Source organism: Diadema setosum, chromosome 6, assembly GCF_964275005.1.
Source record: "Diadema setosum chromosome 6, eeDiaSeto1, whole genome shotgun sequence".
NCBI lineage: Eukaryota > Metazoa > Echinodermata > Echinoidea > Diadematoida > Diadematidae > Diadema > Diadema setosum.
This window is the reverse complement of record NC_092690.1, coordinates 41,187,797-41,204,264: the sequence shown is the minus strand read 5'-3', so window position 1 is coordinate 41,204,264 and position 16,468 is coordinate 41,187,797. Positions and strand designations below refer to the sequence as shown.

Sequence of the window (16,468 nt, the reverse complement as noted above, 5' to 3'; positions counted from 1 at the left end):
GTTTTCATTAATGTATGGTAACGGAAGGACAAAGAGCTTTGTGTGCATACAGTGAAGGATGTTATTTCCTACTTTAACGTTAATCCTTGTAGTCCAATGTGATATTTTTTCTTTCTCTTTTTTAATCCGCCAAATAGCCAAATCTTATGGACCCATTTCACGGCAGGGGGGGGGGGGGTGGTGGTCTTGGGGGCTTATCCCCAGCCCCCCCCCCCTCCGATCTCTTACACTGTTTGCATAATCATGACGGACCAGCTGAAGAACAGCCATTGACTGAAGCTGGTTCCGTGCGAAAATAAAATAAACTGAACTGAACTGATTACAATCTGCACACATCACCCTGGAGAGTACTCTACACAAGGCCATAGTTAGATTGTTCAAAATACTGCTAATTCCTAATTGTATGAATTGATTATGCAAATTCATTCAATAAATTATATTTTTTTAATATTTTAGCCCATAGAATACTAATGTGAAACAATTTACAGACAGTTTTTGGTGTGGATCTTCATTTTGAGGTATTTAACAAATGTAGTGATAAAAATTGCAAAATCAATCTCAATTCTTTTACTTTTTATTGTTCCTTGAATTTCTTATGTATTTCTTTGTTTTTTCCCTTTTGTTTTTTTTTTTTCAAAGAAAATTGTCACAGACCACTTTTTAACCTTAGTTAGGCAAAAATCAAATAATCAAAGTGATCAAAAGAAAAAAAATATCAGATGTTTATGAGTTTTATGAAAGAGCACTATTTCCCATAGGGTTTGTACACAAAATTACAAAATTGAGCCAATTTTGGGTCGACCTGCATTCAGGAAAGAGGTGTGGCTTCATTTGTTATTTGAATTTAGTCAAGGGTACGTGGAGTAGGTTCTGACACATTTGTGTTCTCATCTTAGGGACATTAAATAGCTAAAAACAGACTCTAAATCCTTCCGTTACCACAACTTTGTCCTTCCGTTACCAGCTTCGGTAACGGAAGGACACTTTTAATTTATTTATAATAATTCAAAGAGGAGAGGTTTCATAGATGGACGGGTGCCAAGTTATAGGCCTACCTAAACTTGCTTTGCACTGAAAATTTTATAGTTTTTATATTACTATTTTTGATAAAATATTAAAAAGACCTCTTTTTGTGGTAACGGAAGGACAAAATACAAGGTCACTTTAGGAAGTCACTGAAGCATAACAAATCATGGAAACCGTAAAAATATTACATAAACTGTTTCTTTCATATTTACTAAGTTCTAAATATAAGATTTCATAACATTTATTTCTCAAATATTGAATACAGGCCATGCTACATTTGTATTATAATTTATGCATTTTTGAGAATTAATAAGGTTAGTTAAACAATTGAAAAATTGACCCCGAATATGTTATAAAACCAAATATTTTTACTCAAATTCATAAAATTCAAACTTTACGCTTTCATTTGATACCAAAATTGTGTGGGAAATATGAATTTGAAATTTTAGATGTCATGTCCACTTTGGCGTGGAATTGCCCTACTGTCAAAAAATACGTTTTGCACATCTACAACCCAAGGCACACATCTGTGCCAAGTTTTATGGGAATCGGTTGAAAACTGAGGAAGTAGTTCGCGACGCAAGATTTGCAACGGACCGACCGCCCGACCGCCCGACCGTCCGCTGATTCCTATATACCCCCTTCAAACTTCGTTTGGCGGGGGTATAAAAAGAGATATAGCATAACAGATAAAAAGAGATATACAAAGGTAAAAATTTATGGCAAAAAAGAAACGTGCCATAAAATTCAACATTGGGCCCTTAAAGCTCGTTGACCTTGTGGTGACCATCCACTCACCAAGGGACATCTACAAAGTTGTACCATCCAAGTTTGGTCACAAACGGACCTATGGATCAAAAGTTATGACCCATACTAGAAACGCGCCATAAAAACTTAACATTGGGCTTTAAAAGTTTGTTGACCCAATACATGCTTGTGACCATTGACCTTGTGGTGACCATCAACTCCCCAAGGGACATCTACCATCCAAGTTTAGTCACAAATGGAGTTATCGATCAAAAGTTATGACCCATAATAGAAACGCGCCATAAAAACTTAACATGGGCTCTAAAAGTTTGTTGACCCCTGCTTGTGACCTTTGACCTTGTGGTGATCATCCACTCCCCAAGGGACATCTACCATCCAAGTTTAGTCACAAATGGACCTATGGATCAAAAGTTATGACCCATAATAGAAATGCGCCATAAAAACTGAACATTGGGCTCTAAAAGTTCATTGACCCCTGCCTGTGAGCTTTGACCTTGAAGTGACCGTCATATATTATAAAATGTGAAACTTTGCACGACCCCTCTTCCCTCAAAGTTTGATTGCAATTGAAGCTCAGAGTAAAGAACTATTGAAGTTTTTGTAGCGTTACGGACAGACGACGGACGGACGACAGACGGACGAGGGACGGACAGACGGACATCCCTTGTCTCCCCTCAGCTCCGGTGGGCTCGACAAAAATTATGTCACAGCTCCACAGCACTGTCATTTCATACAGGTATTGTAAGGTCCATAAACAAGACAAGCTCTTCATTCAATGGAATAGAGATAAAATTCAAGACACAAAACCTTTTGATAATGAGAGTTGACCTATTATAGACCTCAAAAACTAACTTTCAGCCTGTCCAGCCTTAAGATATATCTAATTACTTTTTTATGTTATGCTTCACCTTTTCTGTAAAAGTGGATATTTTCGCATGAGTAATTTTTCACGCTCTGCCGAGTGAGATGAGTTTTGCGGGTTTTCAATTCGGCAAAACCAAGGAATGAACTACTGGAACAATAGCGAGCAAAAATATGTGACCCGCTACAACAAAAGGATCCTAAAGTCGCTGACGGGCGAGCCGAGCATGGCCCAGAAAAATGCTATTTTCAGGCCTTTCCTTTGATCATTCAGCTTCGAAATTTCGGCAGATGAAAGACGATACATTAGACTACAAAATTATGTTAAAAACAGAAATCCGAACGTTTTGAGAGATTTTGGTGATCTGATTCAAACTCAGTTTTCTCGACTCGCATGTCAGCGACTTTAGGATCCTTTTGTTGTAGCGGGTCACATCATGTCACTGTGCTTTTATTTTTGCGCTGGTTTCTGATTGCGCAAAATGCGCAAAAATTTCAACATCTCACACCAAAATTCCCAATTTGATAAGCAATAGACTCACACAAAGGCCAGCTAATAATTGAACAAATACCACAATGACATGGAATGTTTGGTATTGACACGCCTTTTTTTAAAATAAAATCTATACAAGAAAAAAATCCAAACTGATAGACGGGTCTACCCCTAAATAGTTAAAACCAAAGGAGAACTCATAACAATTTTTTTTTTTTTTTACTTTTACATTTAATCAACAAAAAATTGATTCTGGGAACAGATTTTCAAAATTTTGAGAAAAATTGAATAGAATGTTTTCAAAATTTCTAACAAATCACAATGAACAAGGATGATGACATATTACCAGGGCTCGACACTAACGGTGGCCCGGAGCCACCAAAAAACGCAAGTCGGGCCACCAAAAAAGGTCAGATGTTTGCCTTTGGGCCACCAAAAATAAAAGTTAGTGTGGAGCCCTGCATATAATGTTTGTGGCAGCTTCACCGAAAGAATGCATGGGGGGGGGGGGGGCTCTTCCCAAAAGAATTACATTTGTACATAAAATCTACACAGGTGACCTTGCTAAGTAAGCAGTATTGTAATGGATTTACATTGCTACATTTCTGAAATATGTGAGCCTCCTGTAATCTGTAAAGCTGGGGTTTTCAGTAATGGTATATATTGGTTTCTCTGCTCAAAGGACCACAATTGATTCGACAAATCTAAATGAGATGCACAATAAGGTACCGGTACTTCATGTGCTACATGATGGAAAATTACGAAATTCTGTCCTGGACTTCGCTTCCAATGTAAATGAACTCAGTGGTAATTTAGGTGTAAGCTGCACAAGACACAAGATCTCAAGACAGATTCATGTTTACTTGTGAATGCGGCCCCATCAATCGCAAAATGGGGCTGACTGATCTGATAGACCCTAGAGCAGTGGGGCGGATTTCCGCAGCATAGCACCTTTCTGTCTTTCCTCCGATCTTTCTTTGAAACAATTGCGGAATACCCTTGTCAGCGAGGCGTATACATTTTACAGTAGGTCGACCAACGACTTTAATATGTACGAACTGGAGTAGTACTAGTAGCTAGTATTCTTACCGAGTGCTAGGCATTGAAGCTAAATTTATTTGAAACTGCGATGTGAAGGCCCTGGCTAACCATTAAATGAAATGATGTACCAACATGCATATCCAACCAAACTACCATCGATTTCTAGTTTCTAATGGTATCTTCCATCCTCCCTTCTTTCTTTCTTTTCTTGGCATAATCGTGACATAGTCCCAACCGCTGCTTGTCCCTACTAAATACAACCCTACCTAACCCTATAATCCCTAACCCACGGGTGCACGCACACTGCAGTGGGGAGCGGTGGGATGTGGGGACTACATATATCATGATTAGGGCCTATACCCTTTTCCTTCGTTTGACCTCTCTAGGCATCTCTTTTCTTTCTTTCATTCTCAAAAAGATTTTCTGATTCTAAGGTCAGTTAAATGATATAGATCTATGCCCCAAACAAATTTTTCAAAGTAAAGAGATATCGAGATAGGCCTACTACCTGTTAGCTACTGTGAGCGTACCACAGGCACAGGTAACAACCCTACTAATACTCACTAAACACCGTCAGGCGTCACCTAACGAACCATGCGCATGCTTGTCATTAAACACACAGAAGCACGCGTCCGTCTAGACAGAAAGATCCGTCTGTCCGGAGGACTCTTTTTATATTTTGCCATTAACGCTGTCCTCCGTAGACAGACGGAAGGTTGCAGTACCCATTGCTGTGTGGATGTTCTTAACCACTGTCTCTATGGAAAATTGGGTGAGGTACCTCACCCTTCTCGATTGCGTCTAATTCACGGCCCTAGGTCGGCAAATTTAAGCTTGTATAGTGAAATTAGCTTTTTAAGAATACATTACACTCACCAGATTAATGAATAATCCAACATTTTAGTAGAATTTTCAACGTAAAACACAGCCTGTCGCGCCGTCACGTTCAAACTGCAGAAACATACACTATGAATCTATTAGTCAATCACATGCGAGGTAGTTTCTACGTGTTTGTTTTACTAAAACACGTACCTCGCATGTGATTGGCTTACAGATTCAAAATGGCGACTTACAGCTTGCGAACGGCGATGTTGCGATATCGATAAAATTTCTGCGTTATAACCGAGTTTATGTGAGTATTTCGATTGCACATTGAGAAATTTATCCCAAATATTGCTGCATAATGTGTCATGTCATGTCAAACTTGCTTGAAAGTAAAAAAGCTGTCTGAAATTTGGTTTATCATAACGTTTGATCTGTGCGCGACTGCTCCACCCAGGAGCCGCAATCATTGACTTTGGTCTAACGCTATATACAGAGGGGATCCATGAAGCCAGACGCAGTCTCCGCGGAATATTCTCCGACGGACAGATATACAGACCGATCTTTCGGTCAAGCGTCCGTCCTGCAGCTATCATGCAGTACAGCCTACTTGTATTTTACGATTTTGCTGAAGTCTCTCTAATGTGTAATGTAATACTCTGTGCTCTGGTCAACATGGTCAACGAACCAACGACAACGTCACGACCCAAATAAGCCTGTGTGTGATTGGGGTTATTTCACCATTTTCTCTAAACTTCTCAGCTGAAGTCAAAGACAACTTACAAGTCTGTCTGTAATTTACTGTGGGGTGGCTAACGAACCAACGAATCTATGAATGATGTGAAGTCTCTGGCCATAATTTTCGTACAATTGCCGTTCTTATGACAGTTACTGAGAGCGAAATACATCTATCTGGGAACTGTAAGTGTAGAAAACTAACGGTTAGAACAATTTCACTGGCGGTATGTGGCACACTGCACAGACAGTATACACACCTGGCTCCCACGTACCTCGTTGTGCAGTGCCAGTAGGCCTGCTAGTAGCGGCACGGACTAGATTTCCATCGGGCCCGGGTCCGTAAACTCGTCCGCCGAACACATGAGTTGTTGCCGCCTGGTGCGTGGGTAACAGGTTTTCGTTCGGGTAGCGTCTTTCCATTTTTAACCAAGATTATGAGGATATCGGCTGTCGAACAACTTCTATGACACTTCTTGATGCATTATCTCCCGTTTTTACAGTTTCATAAGCTACAGTATAGTTTGATCCGTCGTGCAGGAAAGTTGAACGACTAACGTTACGGGTACACGGTACACAATGTACACGCAGCATTTAGCGGTTGCAGTGCTATGGAACCGAAACGAATATACTAGGTAGGGGTACCGCGGACGGGAATCCCCATTCCCTAAGCGTGGCGAGCAAATCGTCAATGAATTGAACGGATGTGCATGCATCCTCTCTCGGATCCGGGCTAACTCGGCCCACGGGACAACTCGTCCCACCCGTCGAGGGTGGGCCGAGTTGTCCCACCCGTTGGTATCGATAGTGATCGTGAGCGTTTGTCTGTGTTTGAGGTTATTTTGTCTTTGTGACGTCTTTTTTAACCGTAACTCTTATGGAATTGTGCTCAGTGGTTTCTGTAAAGAATATTTGCCAACTTTTGGGGGATACAACGACGTAAAAATGAAATTTCAGACGTTTTTATCGCGGTTCGCGATCCCGATAGGTTCACGTTCATTTCGCGCGGTGGGCTAACTCGGCCCAGCTAAGTTTTAGCTGTTGTTTTGTCAGTAAATCCCCGTAAAATTATCAATTTTATCATGCATAAAGGTATATTCAGGGTACCTTCAACTAATTTCATCTTCGAGGGAATTTAATTTTGCGCATGTTTGGGGAAATGTTGGATATTTGTTCGCATGTTTTCATCTTTGCCGTATCCGCACCGCATCGGTCTCGCCACCAGCAGCTCGCTCACACATCACTGTGCTATGTGGCATAGCTGAGCAGCGCCATGCCCATGCCCACTCTCGGCGAGGCACGGGGCGGCGCGGGGCACCCGCGCGAACGGCACAGAGGGAGCAGCCAGCCACTCCGTAAACGTCGCTACGGATACGGGCGGTGGTTGAAATTGGCGGAAAAGGCGTCATTTGCTGCACTTCCCAATTTTCTCGCGTGAGTACTAAATTCTATGCAGTAGTCAGTTGGCATTTTCCTATCCATTGTCTTGAACTTTGAGCTGAGAGCTAGAAAGGGAGCAACTTGTTTCAACTCAACTGTGTTTTGCTGCAACGTTGCGTGAATTGGGCTGAGCTGGCGTGCTACCGCCAGCCAATGCCAAGGTGAAAGGGCAAGGTTTCTGCTAAAGGATGGACATATAGGGGATTGCTTGACTCTTTTTTTTTCTGATTTTTTTTTGTCTTTTATTTTTTTCTGATATCTTTTTTTTCCAGGATGACTCAATAATATGTATTCCAACCTCATGCAGTTTGCAGTTGTCATTTTGCTGTTTTTCTGTCTATCCCCCAGCATCAACGTTATTATTATTATTAATGATTGATACTGAATAAAAAAAAAAAAAAAAACACACACACACACACAACACACACATAAAATAACGATTTGGATGCATGCTGTATTGTTGGCAATTATCACGTGACTCGGATGACACTATTCGCTATGTTGGGACACTGCTCCTAATAATTTACGAATATGTAACATTTGTGAAATAATACGAGTTTTAATATGTGAAAATGTCACATTTTTGTGTCTGAAATGATTAACTAGTACTATGGTGAAGTCTGTTTTCAAACCCTTACAAAAAAAATTGCTATGGTATACCATAAAAATACCATACAATGTATGGTACCATACCATACAATGGTATTGTATGGTATCATAGACTTATACCATTCGAATACCATATGAATACATCACAAATACCATAGCACAAATACCATATACCATACATACACCATACACATGTACCATACATATACCATACACATACCATAACACATGTACCATCCATATACCATACATATACCATACAAATACCATACATCTCATTTACATTTTTGGGACAAATTTATGCAAATTTATGCTACCATACATCTACCATAAAAAAATACCATACAGTTACCATATAGCCACCATACACTTACCATATATTGTTAACCATACATCTACCACAGAACCACCATAAATTTACCATATAAACACCATACAGATCCAGCAAGCAGCATATACCTACCATATAACTACCACACATCTACCATATTACCACCATACACCACCACCAAAGCACCATATATCACCATATAGCTACCACAGAAGCACCATATAAGTACCATACAACCACCATACACCAACCAGCAAATCACCATATACCTACCATATAACCACCATACAGCTACCTCAGAAGCACCATATAGTTACCATACAACCACCATACACCATCCAGCAAAGCACCATATACCTACCATATAACTACCACAGTAGCACCATGTACCTACCATATAACCACCATACACCTACCACCGAAGCACCAGATACCTACCATATAACCACCATACAGCAACCATAGAAGCACCACATATTTACCATACAACCACCATACACCATCCAGCAAAGCACCATATACCTACCATATAACCACCATACAGCTACCACAGAAGCACCATATAGTTACCATACAACCACCATACACCATCCAGCAAAGCACCATATACCTACCATATAACTACCACAGTAGCACCATGTACCTACCATATAACCACCATACACCTACCACCAAAGCACCAGATACCTACCATATAACCACCAGATACCTACCATATAACCACCATACAGCAACCATAGAAGCACCACATATTTACCATACAACCACCATACACCATCCAGCAAAGCACCATATAACCACCATACAGCTACCACAGAAGCACCACATATTTACCATACAACCACCATACACCATACAGCAAAGCACCATATATCTACCATATAGCTACCACAGAAGCACCATATACCCACCATAAATCTACCACAAAAACATCATACATCTACCATAGGAGAACCATATATATACCATAGCGGTATCATACATGTACCATATCTAACCACCATACATATACCAAGAAGCACCATACACCCACCATAAATCTACCATAGTGGTATCATACATGTACCATATAACCACCATACATATACCAAAAAGCACCATATAACAGCCATACATCTACCATATAACCACCATATATCTATCATATAGCCACCATACATTTACCTCAGAAGCACCATATACCCACCATAAATCTACCATAGCGGTATCATACATGTACCATATAACCACCATATCCCGAAAAGCACCATATAACAGCCGTACATCTACCATATAACCACCATATATCTATCATATAGCCATCATACATCTACCATAGAAGCACTGTGTGGTAAAAGCATGGTGATTTTGTGGTAGATGTATGGTGGTTATATGGTGTATGGTGGTTATATCCCTAATAGCAGAAACACATCTTAAAAACGTCTTAAAGACGTATTTTCCTGACCAGTAAGTTGTCTTAAAGACGTCATATAACGGCGCAAATAAGACGAAAACTTGCACCAACGCGAGACGTCGTGATGACGTCATATTTTTACGTCATTACGACGTCTTACTGGTCATGAAATGACGTACAACTGTATTTGAGATGTTATTAAGACCAGTAACTGACCATAATATGACGTCTTAAAGACGTAATTCTTAGCTGTCACTGGTCATGACAAGGTGTCTTTAAGACCAGTTACTGACCATAATACATTGTATGACATGTTTAAAACATAATTCACACATTTAAACGGGCATGAAAAGACGTCATTAAGATGTATTTAAGACCTGTTACAAGTCATGACAAGACGCCTTTACGGCATATTTTGGACATGTTACTGGTCATGAAAAGACTTCATTAAGATGTGTTACTGGTCAGAATAAGTCGTAATACTCTGAAAACATTTTAAAATGTATAAATGTTCACAAAGATGTCTGTGTGATATCATTACGGTGTCAATAATTGTTTTATTTTAAATTCTATTTATCATGTAAAATGAGTGGGACAGCATTAATGCATCAAAAAGACAGATTGTTCTATGGTTACAGTATATCAATGTATAATTTACAGTACTCAGTGTAATGAGCATACTTGTCTTACAACTACACCTGTCAAAACCACCTCATAAACTAACACTCAATCACTAACACAAGACAAAGACTACAATACTGCATCAAAAAATTAAATACACACAAGTTGATTAGAAACGTATTTACATACAATAATTCAATCATGAACACAAGAAAAACACATACATTCTATATCTTGAAAAAAGGAAAACATTTTTAAAAATACACTTTGCTGTTAACATAGCAGTTTCCAAGCACATGTATTGAAGGTCTAACTAGTATACTGCTTACTAGAATCAACTGAAAGACCTGAAAATTTACACATACAGAGTAGAATAATTTAACCACCCCCCTCAAAAAAAAAGACCAGTATTTTCAACATTTGGATTTCAATATGCAAATTTCTTATGAATTTTAGGGAAAGTTGGAATTTCATCTAAAAATCAATGAAAAATAGAACTCCTTCAGGTTTTCTGTAGAAAAAAAAATCTTCCAAATGATGTAATTGATATCCATGACACAAATTCGTACAAATTTTGCACATTTCCTATTTTCCTTTGTTTTTTGTTTTTACAGAATTTTCTGCTTTTTAAAAATGAAAAGGGAAAATCTAGCCATGCTTACTTTAGACAATAATAAAATATAATTTTAAATACTGTATACCCCCTTGCCCCCAATGTCACTGGAGGGGGGTGATTACCCACAATTTCAGAACATGAAATGGCGGTTCTCCACAAGACTGAGCATAGAATTCATGTTATTGCTGATAGTTGTATACTCTGTTACTGTTTCACCTTCCAAAGCTCTGATACAAACTTCCAATTTTTGGCTTGATAAAATATCCATGTGTATCAAACATTTTGAAAGCCTCTCATAAAAAGCTTATCATACGATTGACAATCTGTAGATGTCCGAATTTTCACACTGTAACATTGGCAATTCGCCGGGGCAGCGGCTGAGCTGCTGCAAGCAAGAGCACAGAAGTGGTCTCAACTGCTCTGTGTTGGTTGTATACCTGCTGCGATGTGGCGTGTGAGAGCCATATGACAGGCGTAGAAGTCCGCATTTCACTGACTGTATATTAGGGAGTTAAGATTGCACCTTGACATACGTTGTAGTCGACATGAACCGATGGCGTCATTTAAGGCTACGTTTACATGGTGCAGTGGACGACGTTCACCCGTCTGAGATGACGTGAAATTGGCAGGTAAGGAGTGAACACATCGACGTACTGTTGAGAGTGAGGCACATGCGCAGTAGCCCTTTCGTTGCAGGCAGACATGATCTCGACTCCGTCCACTAGTGCATGTTCACTGAAATCTTAAACTCCCTATTGGGAAACCACACACAAGTAGACGTGCTAACTACAATAGGTTGTGGGTGTTGACTTTTGTTCCAGCCTTTTTGCAAAATTGTTTATTCCACACTGACGTAGTAATTTCCATTGGATGCTTCCTTGGAGACAAGATACAGCTAGTACAGGGTGCTGAGTAAAGCTAGCTTGTTACTTGCGAATTTTGTTACGGGACTTGCTCTGGATCCTGAAATGACCAGTCATGTTGGGGATGCCACAGCTGGTTGCTGGACTTAGAGTGCTGGGAAAAGAAGGGGATGTGAAATGAAGATTTGAAATACTGGTGGAACTTCTTTTTGCTACTACAAATTACATCTTAGCCATATACTGAGTATCAACACAAGAGTTTTGGGTCAATTTAACATGAGTCACAAAATTAATGCTCATCTAAGTTAACATATTCATTACTCTTCTTACCCATCATTGCTAATTTTCTAGGGCAAGGTGCTAGGTAAGCATGTGCCCGCTTGCCCTGGGCAAGTCAAAGTCGGGCAAGTGTTGTGGAGCAAAGGCAAAAACTGATTGCTCAAATCAGGCACGGAAAATTCTCAAAGTAAGGTGGATTTTTTTTTCTTAATATTCCTCAAATGCCATTATGCAGTTAATGAATTTGATCCTATCAAGGTAGGACAAACTGATCATCCAAATGGATGACTTGGTACTCTCTAGTTACTACAATCTTCACACAAAAGTATATGTTTTCATTGGCTTAAATACTCTTCATAATGATCTGACTTTGCAAGGAGAGGAAATTTGTGAAAACTTTTCAGATTTACCAAAACTATCTTTGTGCTTTAGAATCAGTAATGTGATAATCACCTGATTCTTCTATTGCTGATGGTTGCCTCCAACATGGAATCCACACCTAATCTGTTGCCTTTTGACACCTCCTGGTGGCTATTTCATGATTTTCTGTGCCAGAGATAAAAGTGAAAAAGGTGATCCAAATTGTGACTGAGACCACACAAGACAGTACACAAGTGCCATTCATCTACCAATATTTCTTGTGAGCAATGGAGAGTGATTCATGGGCTATGGATCACTTTCCAAGAAATATTGGAAGATGAATTAAGCTTTAGAGGCTTATATTTTTCCCTTTCTATTCAATAAAAAAAAACTAACGATTCAAAGATCCATGTATTCATTAAGCAATAAAAAGCAAGTTACAGAAAACAATACATTTTCTATTACAAATATCAGTCTAAAATTCATATACAGTCTCTTTAAATCAAATTATAGGCACACTTTTTGGAGTATAAAAGTGGGGAAAATCAAGCAAGTTGAAAGCAAGCTTCACATAACACATTTCCATCATATGAATACATTGTACATCATGTATGACAAAAAAAAAATGAATTAATCTATTCTGCACATATTTTTGTTGAATATTAATTGAACTCAAATGCTCTTTCACTGAAAATGATGTGAATCCTAGCATATTGCAAAATACAGAGTCATAAGTGCACTTATTTGCCTCTTGAGGGTCAAATCAAATGCAAATTTTGCATGTCGATTTTATGCTTATATTACGTACTACCACGGTCACTACTGTATATGTTCTCAATAGATTTTTTTTTTTTAAACATGTAAAATTGTCCCTCGGGGGGGGGGGGGGGGGGGGCAACTGCCACTGAAAGGTGGACACCATGCTCATTCAACAAAACATGCAAAAGGTTTTTTTTCACGGTCAGGCAATGCATGCGCGAACAGTGGAAAGGGTATCAAAATCACAGAAATTTTGAAAAAAGGGTTCGCTTTTCAATAGCTCGATATGTGTTCAGGGAATATATTTTACAACTCATGAAAATCTGAATACGAATACTTCATACGGTGGAAAAAATCGAAGGGTCATTACCGGTACTCATTTAGGGTCCATTTTGAAAGTTCATGAACGAGCATGGTGTCCACGTTGCAATGGCAGTTGCCCCCCGCCCCCGGAATTGTAATTGATGGTGATGAATTATGGGTGCTCGTGTGGTATCATACCTGTGATGTACAAAACCCAAACAAGCCATGATGTCCAGCCTCCAGGACTCAGGGTCAGGGGCTCAGAGGGAGCATTGGTCATCATCATACATGTGCCTTTCTCAACATGAGTGGTAGGGCAGGCTGGTACATGTGTCTCGCATCAGTTCTGCCCTACGTACACATACGAAGCTCCCATTTGTTGCTGACAAGTGTAGTTCATGTCATGGCTCCTCCAGTCGCCCTCCATTCCTACAAGCACTTTTCATGCTCACTGCTAGCAGCCATACCTTTAAATATGAAATAAAAACAAACAAATTGACAAAAACAATTTCATTACTTCACTGGAAAGTATGAGTTTTGAAAAAAAAACCACTTCCTGCATTTAAATTGCCACATCAGCAAAAGTAAATTTGTTTCATGTGCTGTATTTTTATAAAGTTGCGTGTTCTCTATAAATTTCTTAAAAGCCTCAATCAACATTGGAAGGCAGTGTCTAACATTGTTCAATCCAAAATTGTTGAATTGTACTTATCTAAAGTTTCATTATATAAATCAATGCAGATTGCAAGAATTCTTATAGAAAACCAATATTAACGAAAACATTTTGAATCAGCAATGTGACAATAGGCCTCCTCCAAAATCCAAATGCAAATTTGACAGTATTCTGCACATAAATAGTAGTAGCATTATGTTTAATTAGTATTAAATTTGCATTCGACATTTCTAGGATGTTATGTTTCCAGTTCCTCCTTTTTATCCACGAAACATCACCACATACTTGCATGACAACAAAGTTAAAGAGAATTCATTTTTAAAATAGATTTTAACAATGAACACTATAAAGGCTTCATTTAGACAAATACATGTAGCAGGATAACATGATATATTATTTATTTCGCAATCGCAATGTCACTCATTTATCATTATCACTGACAACTGATATATGAACATGCAATCTTCTTGAGTACACACAGCCTCATACTCACAGGCTGTAACACACTAATATGCATGGGTTAGACTGCTTCGTGTTCCATATGGGCCATGGGCTCTGACCTTGTCCTTGTCTGTAAGAATTGTAACATTGTCATTGACAGTGTCAACAACAATAGATTAATTGTGACAATGAATAATATCCTGCCAGTACTATAAACCTTCGGTGAAGCCTTAATTATGTTGAACTTGGATTTCTGTTTAAGTTACACATGTTATGACTTATGTACAATGTAGTTGCAAGTTCCGTCTTTGTATTTTGTAATGCCACAGTAGATCTTGATTATTACGGCCAAATTTAGGAAGAATCTTGCAAGTCCTAACAAGCACAATCCTGTCAAGCACAGTCCTCAGCCGATTCCAGTTAGAATATTGTTTCCTTTGATCTACATTGTAAGGTTGCATTTTCTTCTAACCAGCTAACGAGCTACATCGGTACATGTAACACTAACACTTACAGTTAGACTAGCCTGCATATTCAACACACCGACCTTGATCACTTAAGTCGATTATTTCTGCGTAAGCGGGCTTATAAACTTGCAGTTGCACTGTAAATTACTGCAGAATGTGATTTCATTTTGACAGAAACTGCCCCCACATCTATGTTGGTTACCAATTTAAGCACTAACTGCGACCAGCAGCCCATACGCATAATGTATGCATGGGGCTGCTGGTCGCAGTTAAGCACCAACACAGAAAATCATATATGGGACTGTGGGAGTAAAAAGAATATTTGCCGAGTGCGAGTGGATGGAGAACAGGCATCAAATAAATTCTTACCGAATTTGACGTGGAATTGTTAGTTCTTTGATGAAACCGGCCTCTTCAGCGAACAGATGCTTTTATGCAGTTCACCTTTCCACTTCCAGTCTCCAAATTTGGCATTCAATCTCCGATCTTTCGAGACGTGTCCTTAGATCGCTTGCGTTGGGAACATCTAACGGTTACAATTCGAACAATGGCACTGCGCTGCGCATACCGCGCGCTGGCGGTTAACGTACGAGCTGTGCTTTTTAATTTTGGCGCGCACGGCCAGGGGATGGCAGAGCGAAGGGGACTAAAATTGGTACACTTGTATATGGCTATGGCAGGGCTCGACACTAACTTTTATTTTTGGTGGCCCGATCGGGCCACCAAAATCATTAATTTTTAATTTTTTGGTGGCCCGAAAGTAAAATCTGGTGGCCCGAAAAAAAATCAAGAAAAACATAAATACTAAATCGGTCTTACTGAACATAGAAAATGAAATATTAAGTATTACTCAAGTGATACATGTACCCATGTCTAAAATAAATGAAGAGAAAATTCAATCATCTTACCGTTATTCTGAGTTCTAAGATTTAGCAAATAGGCTTATAGATTATTATAAAAGTTGATGCCTATTTAGGTGGTCAAAACTTACGTTTGAAACGATAGAGTGGGAGCATTTGCAGACATTTGTGAACATCCGACATCTGTTTTGGCATTATAAAGAGCTGGAAGTTACCGTTATTCATTTCTGATTGTAAAAGCAATTATCCAACATTTACTAGTATTTTAACACCATACGGAGCCGAATGTTACTATTAATTGTTTTTTTTTTTCAAATGTAAAAGCAAAGAACTGACATTCATTTTCGCATGTTACGGAGCTGAATGTTATCCTTATTCATTTCTGAACGTGAAAGCAAACATCCCCGATTTATTGTAGCATCTAACTGAGCCGATTGATACCGTTAATCATTTCCAAATGTAAAAGCAATAATCTGTTATTCATTTTAGCATCGTACGGAGCAGAATATTACCGTTATTCATTTTAAAATTAAAAAAGCAAACATCCAACATTTGTTTTATTATCGTACGGAGTCGAATGTTATTGCTGTCCACTTCCGAAAGTGAAATGAATTACCTGACAATTTAGCATTGTACGGAGCCGAATTTTACTGTTTTTCATTTTTGAACGTCAAGGCAGACATCAGACTTTAAAGGACAAGTTCACC

At 38.9% G+C, this 16,468-nt stretch overlaps 1 protein-coding gene and 1 long non-coding RNA gene across 2 annotated transcripts in view; both read right to left on the bottom strand.

The window, feature by feature from the left end:
* Positions 1 to 6,169, bottom strand: part of LOC140229808 (uncharacterized) — an 84,509-nt gene extending 78,340 nt beyond the window's left edge. Inside the window, exon 1 of the mRNA XM_072310041.1 lies at positions 6,022 to 6,169. Coding sequence (XP_072166142.1) covers positions 6,022 to 6,169 — 148 coding nt within the window. The remainder of the gene's footprint in view (positions 1 to 6,021) is intronic.
* Positions 6,170 to 10,042: 3,873 nt separating this feature from the next.
* Positions 10,043 to 14,767, bottom strand: LOC140230248 (uncharacterized). The gene is made up of 4 exons (XR_011901372.1): positions 14,487 to 14,767; positions 13,519 to 13,787; positions 12,352 to 12,444; positions 10,043 to 11,773 (listed from the first exon to the last, which is right to left on the bottom strand). It is a non-coding gene; the product is annotated as an uncharacterized lncRNA (long non-coding RNA).
* Between the last annotated feature and the right edge of the window lie 1,701 nt (positions 14,768 to 16,468).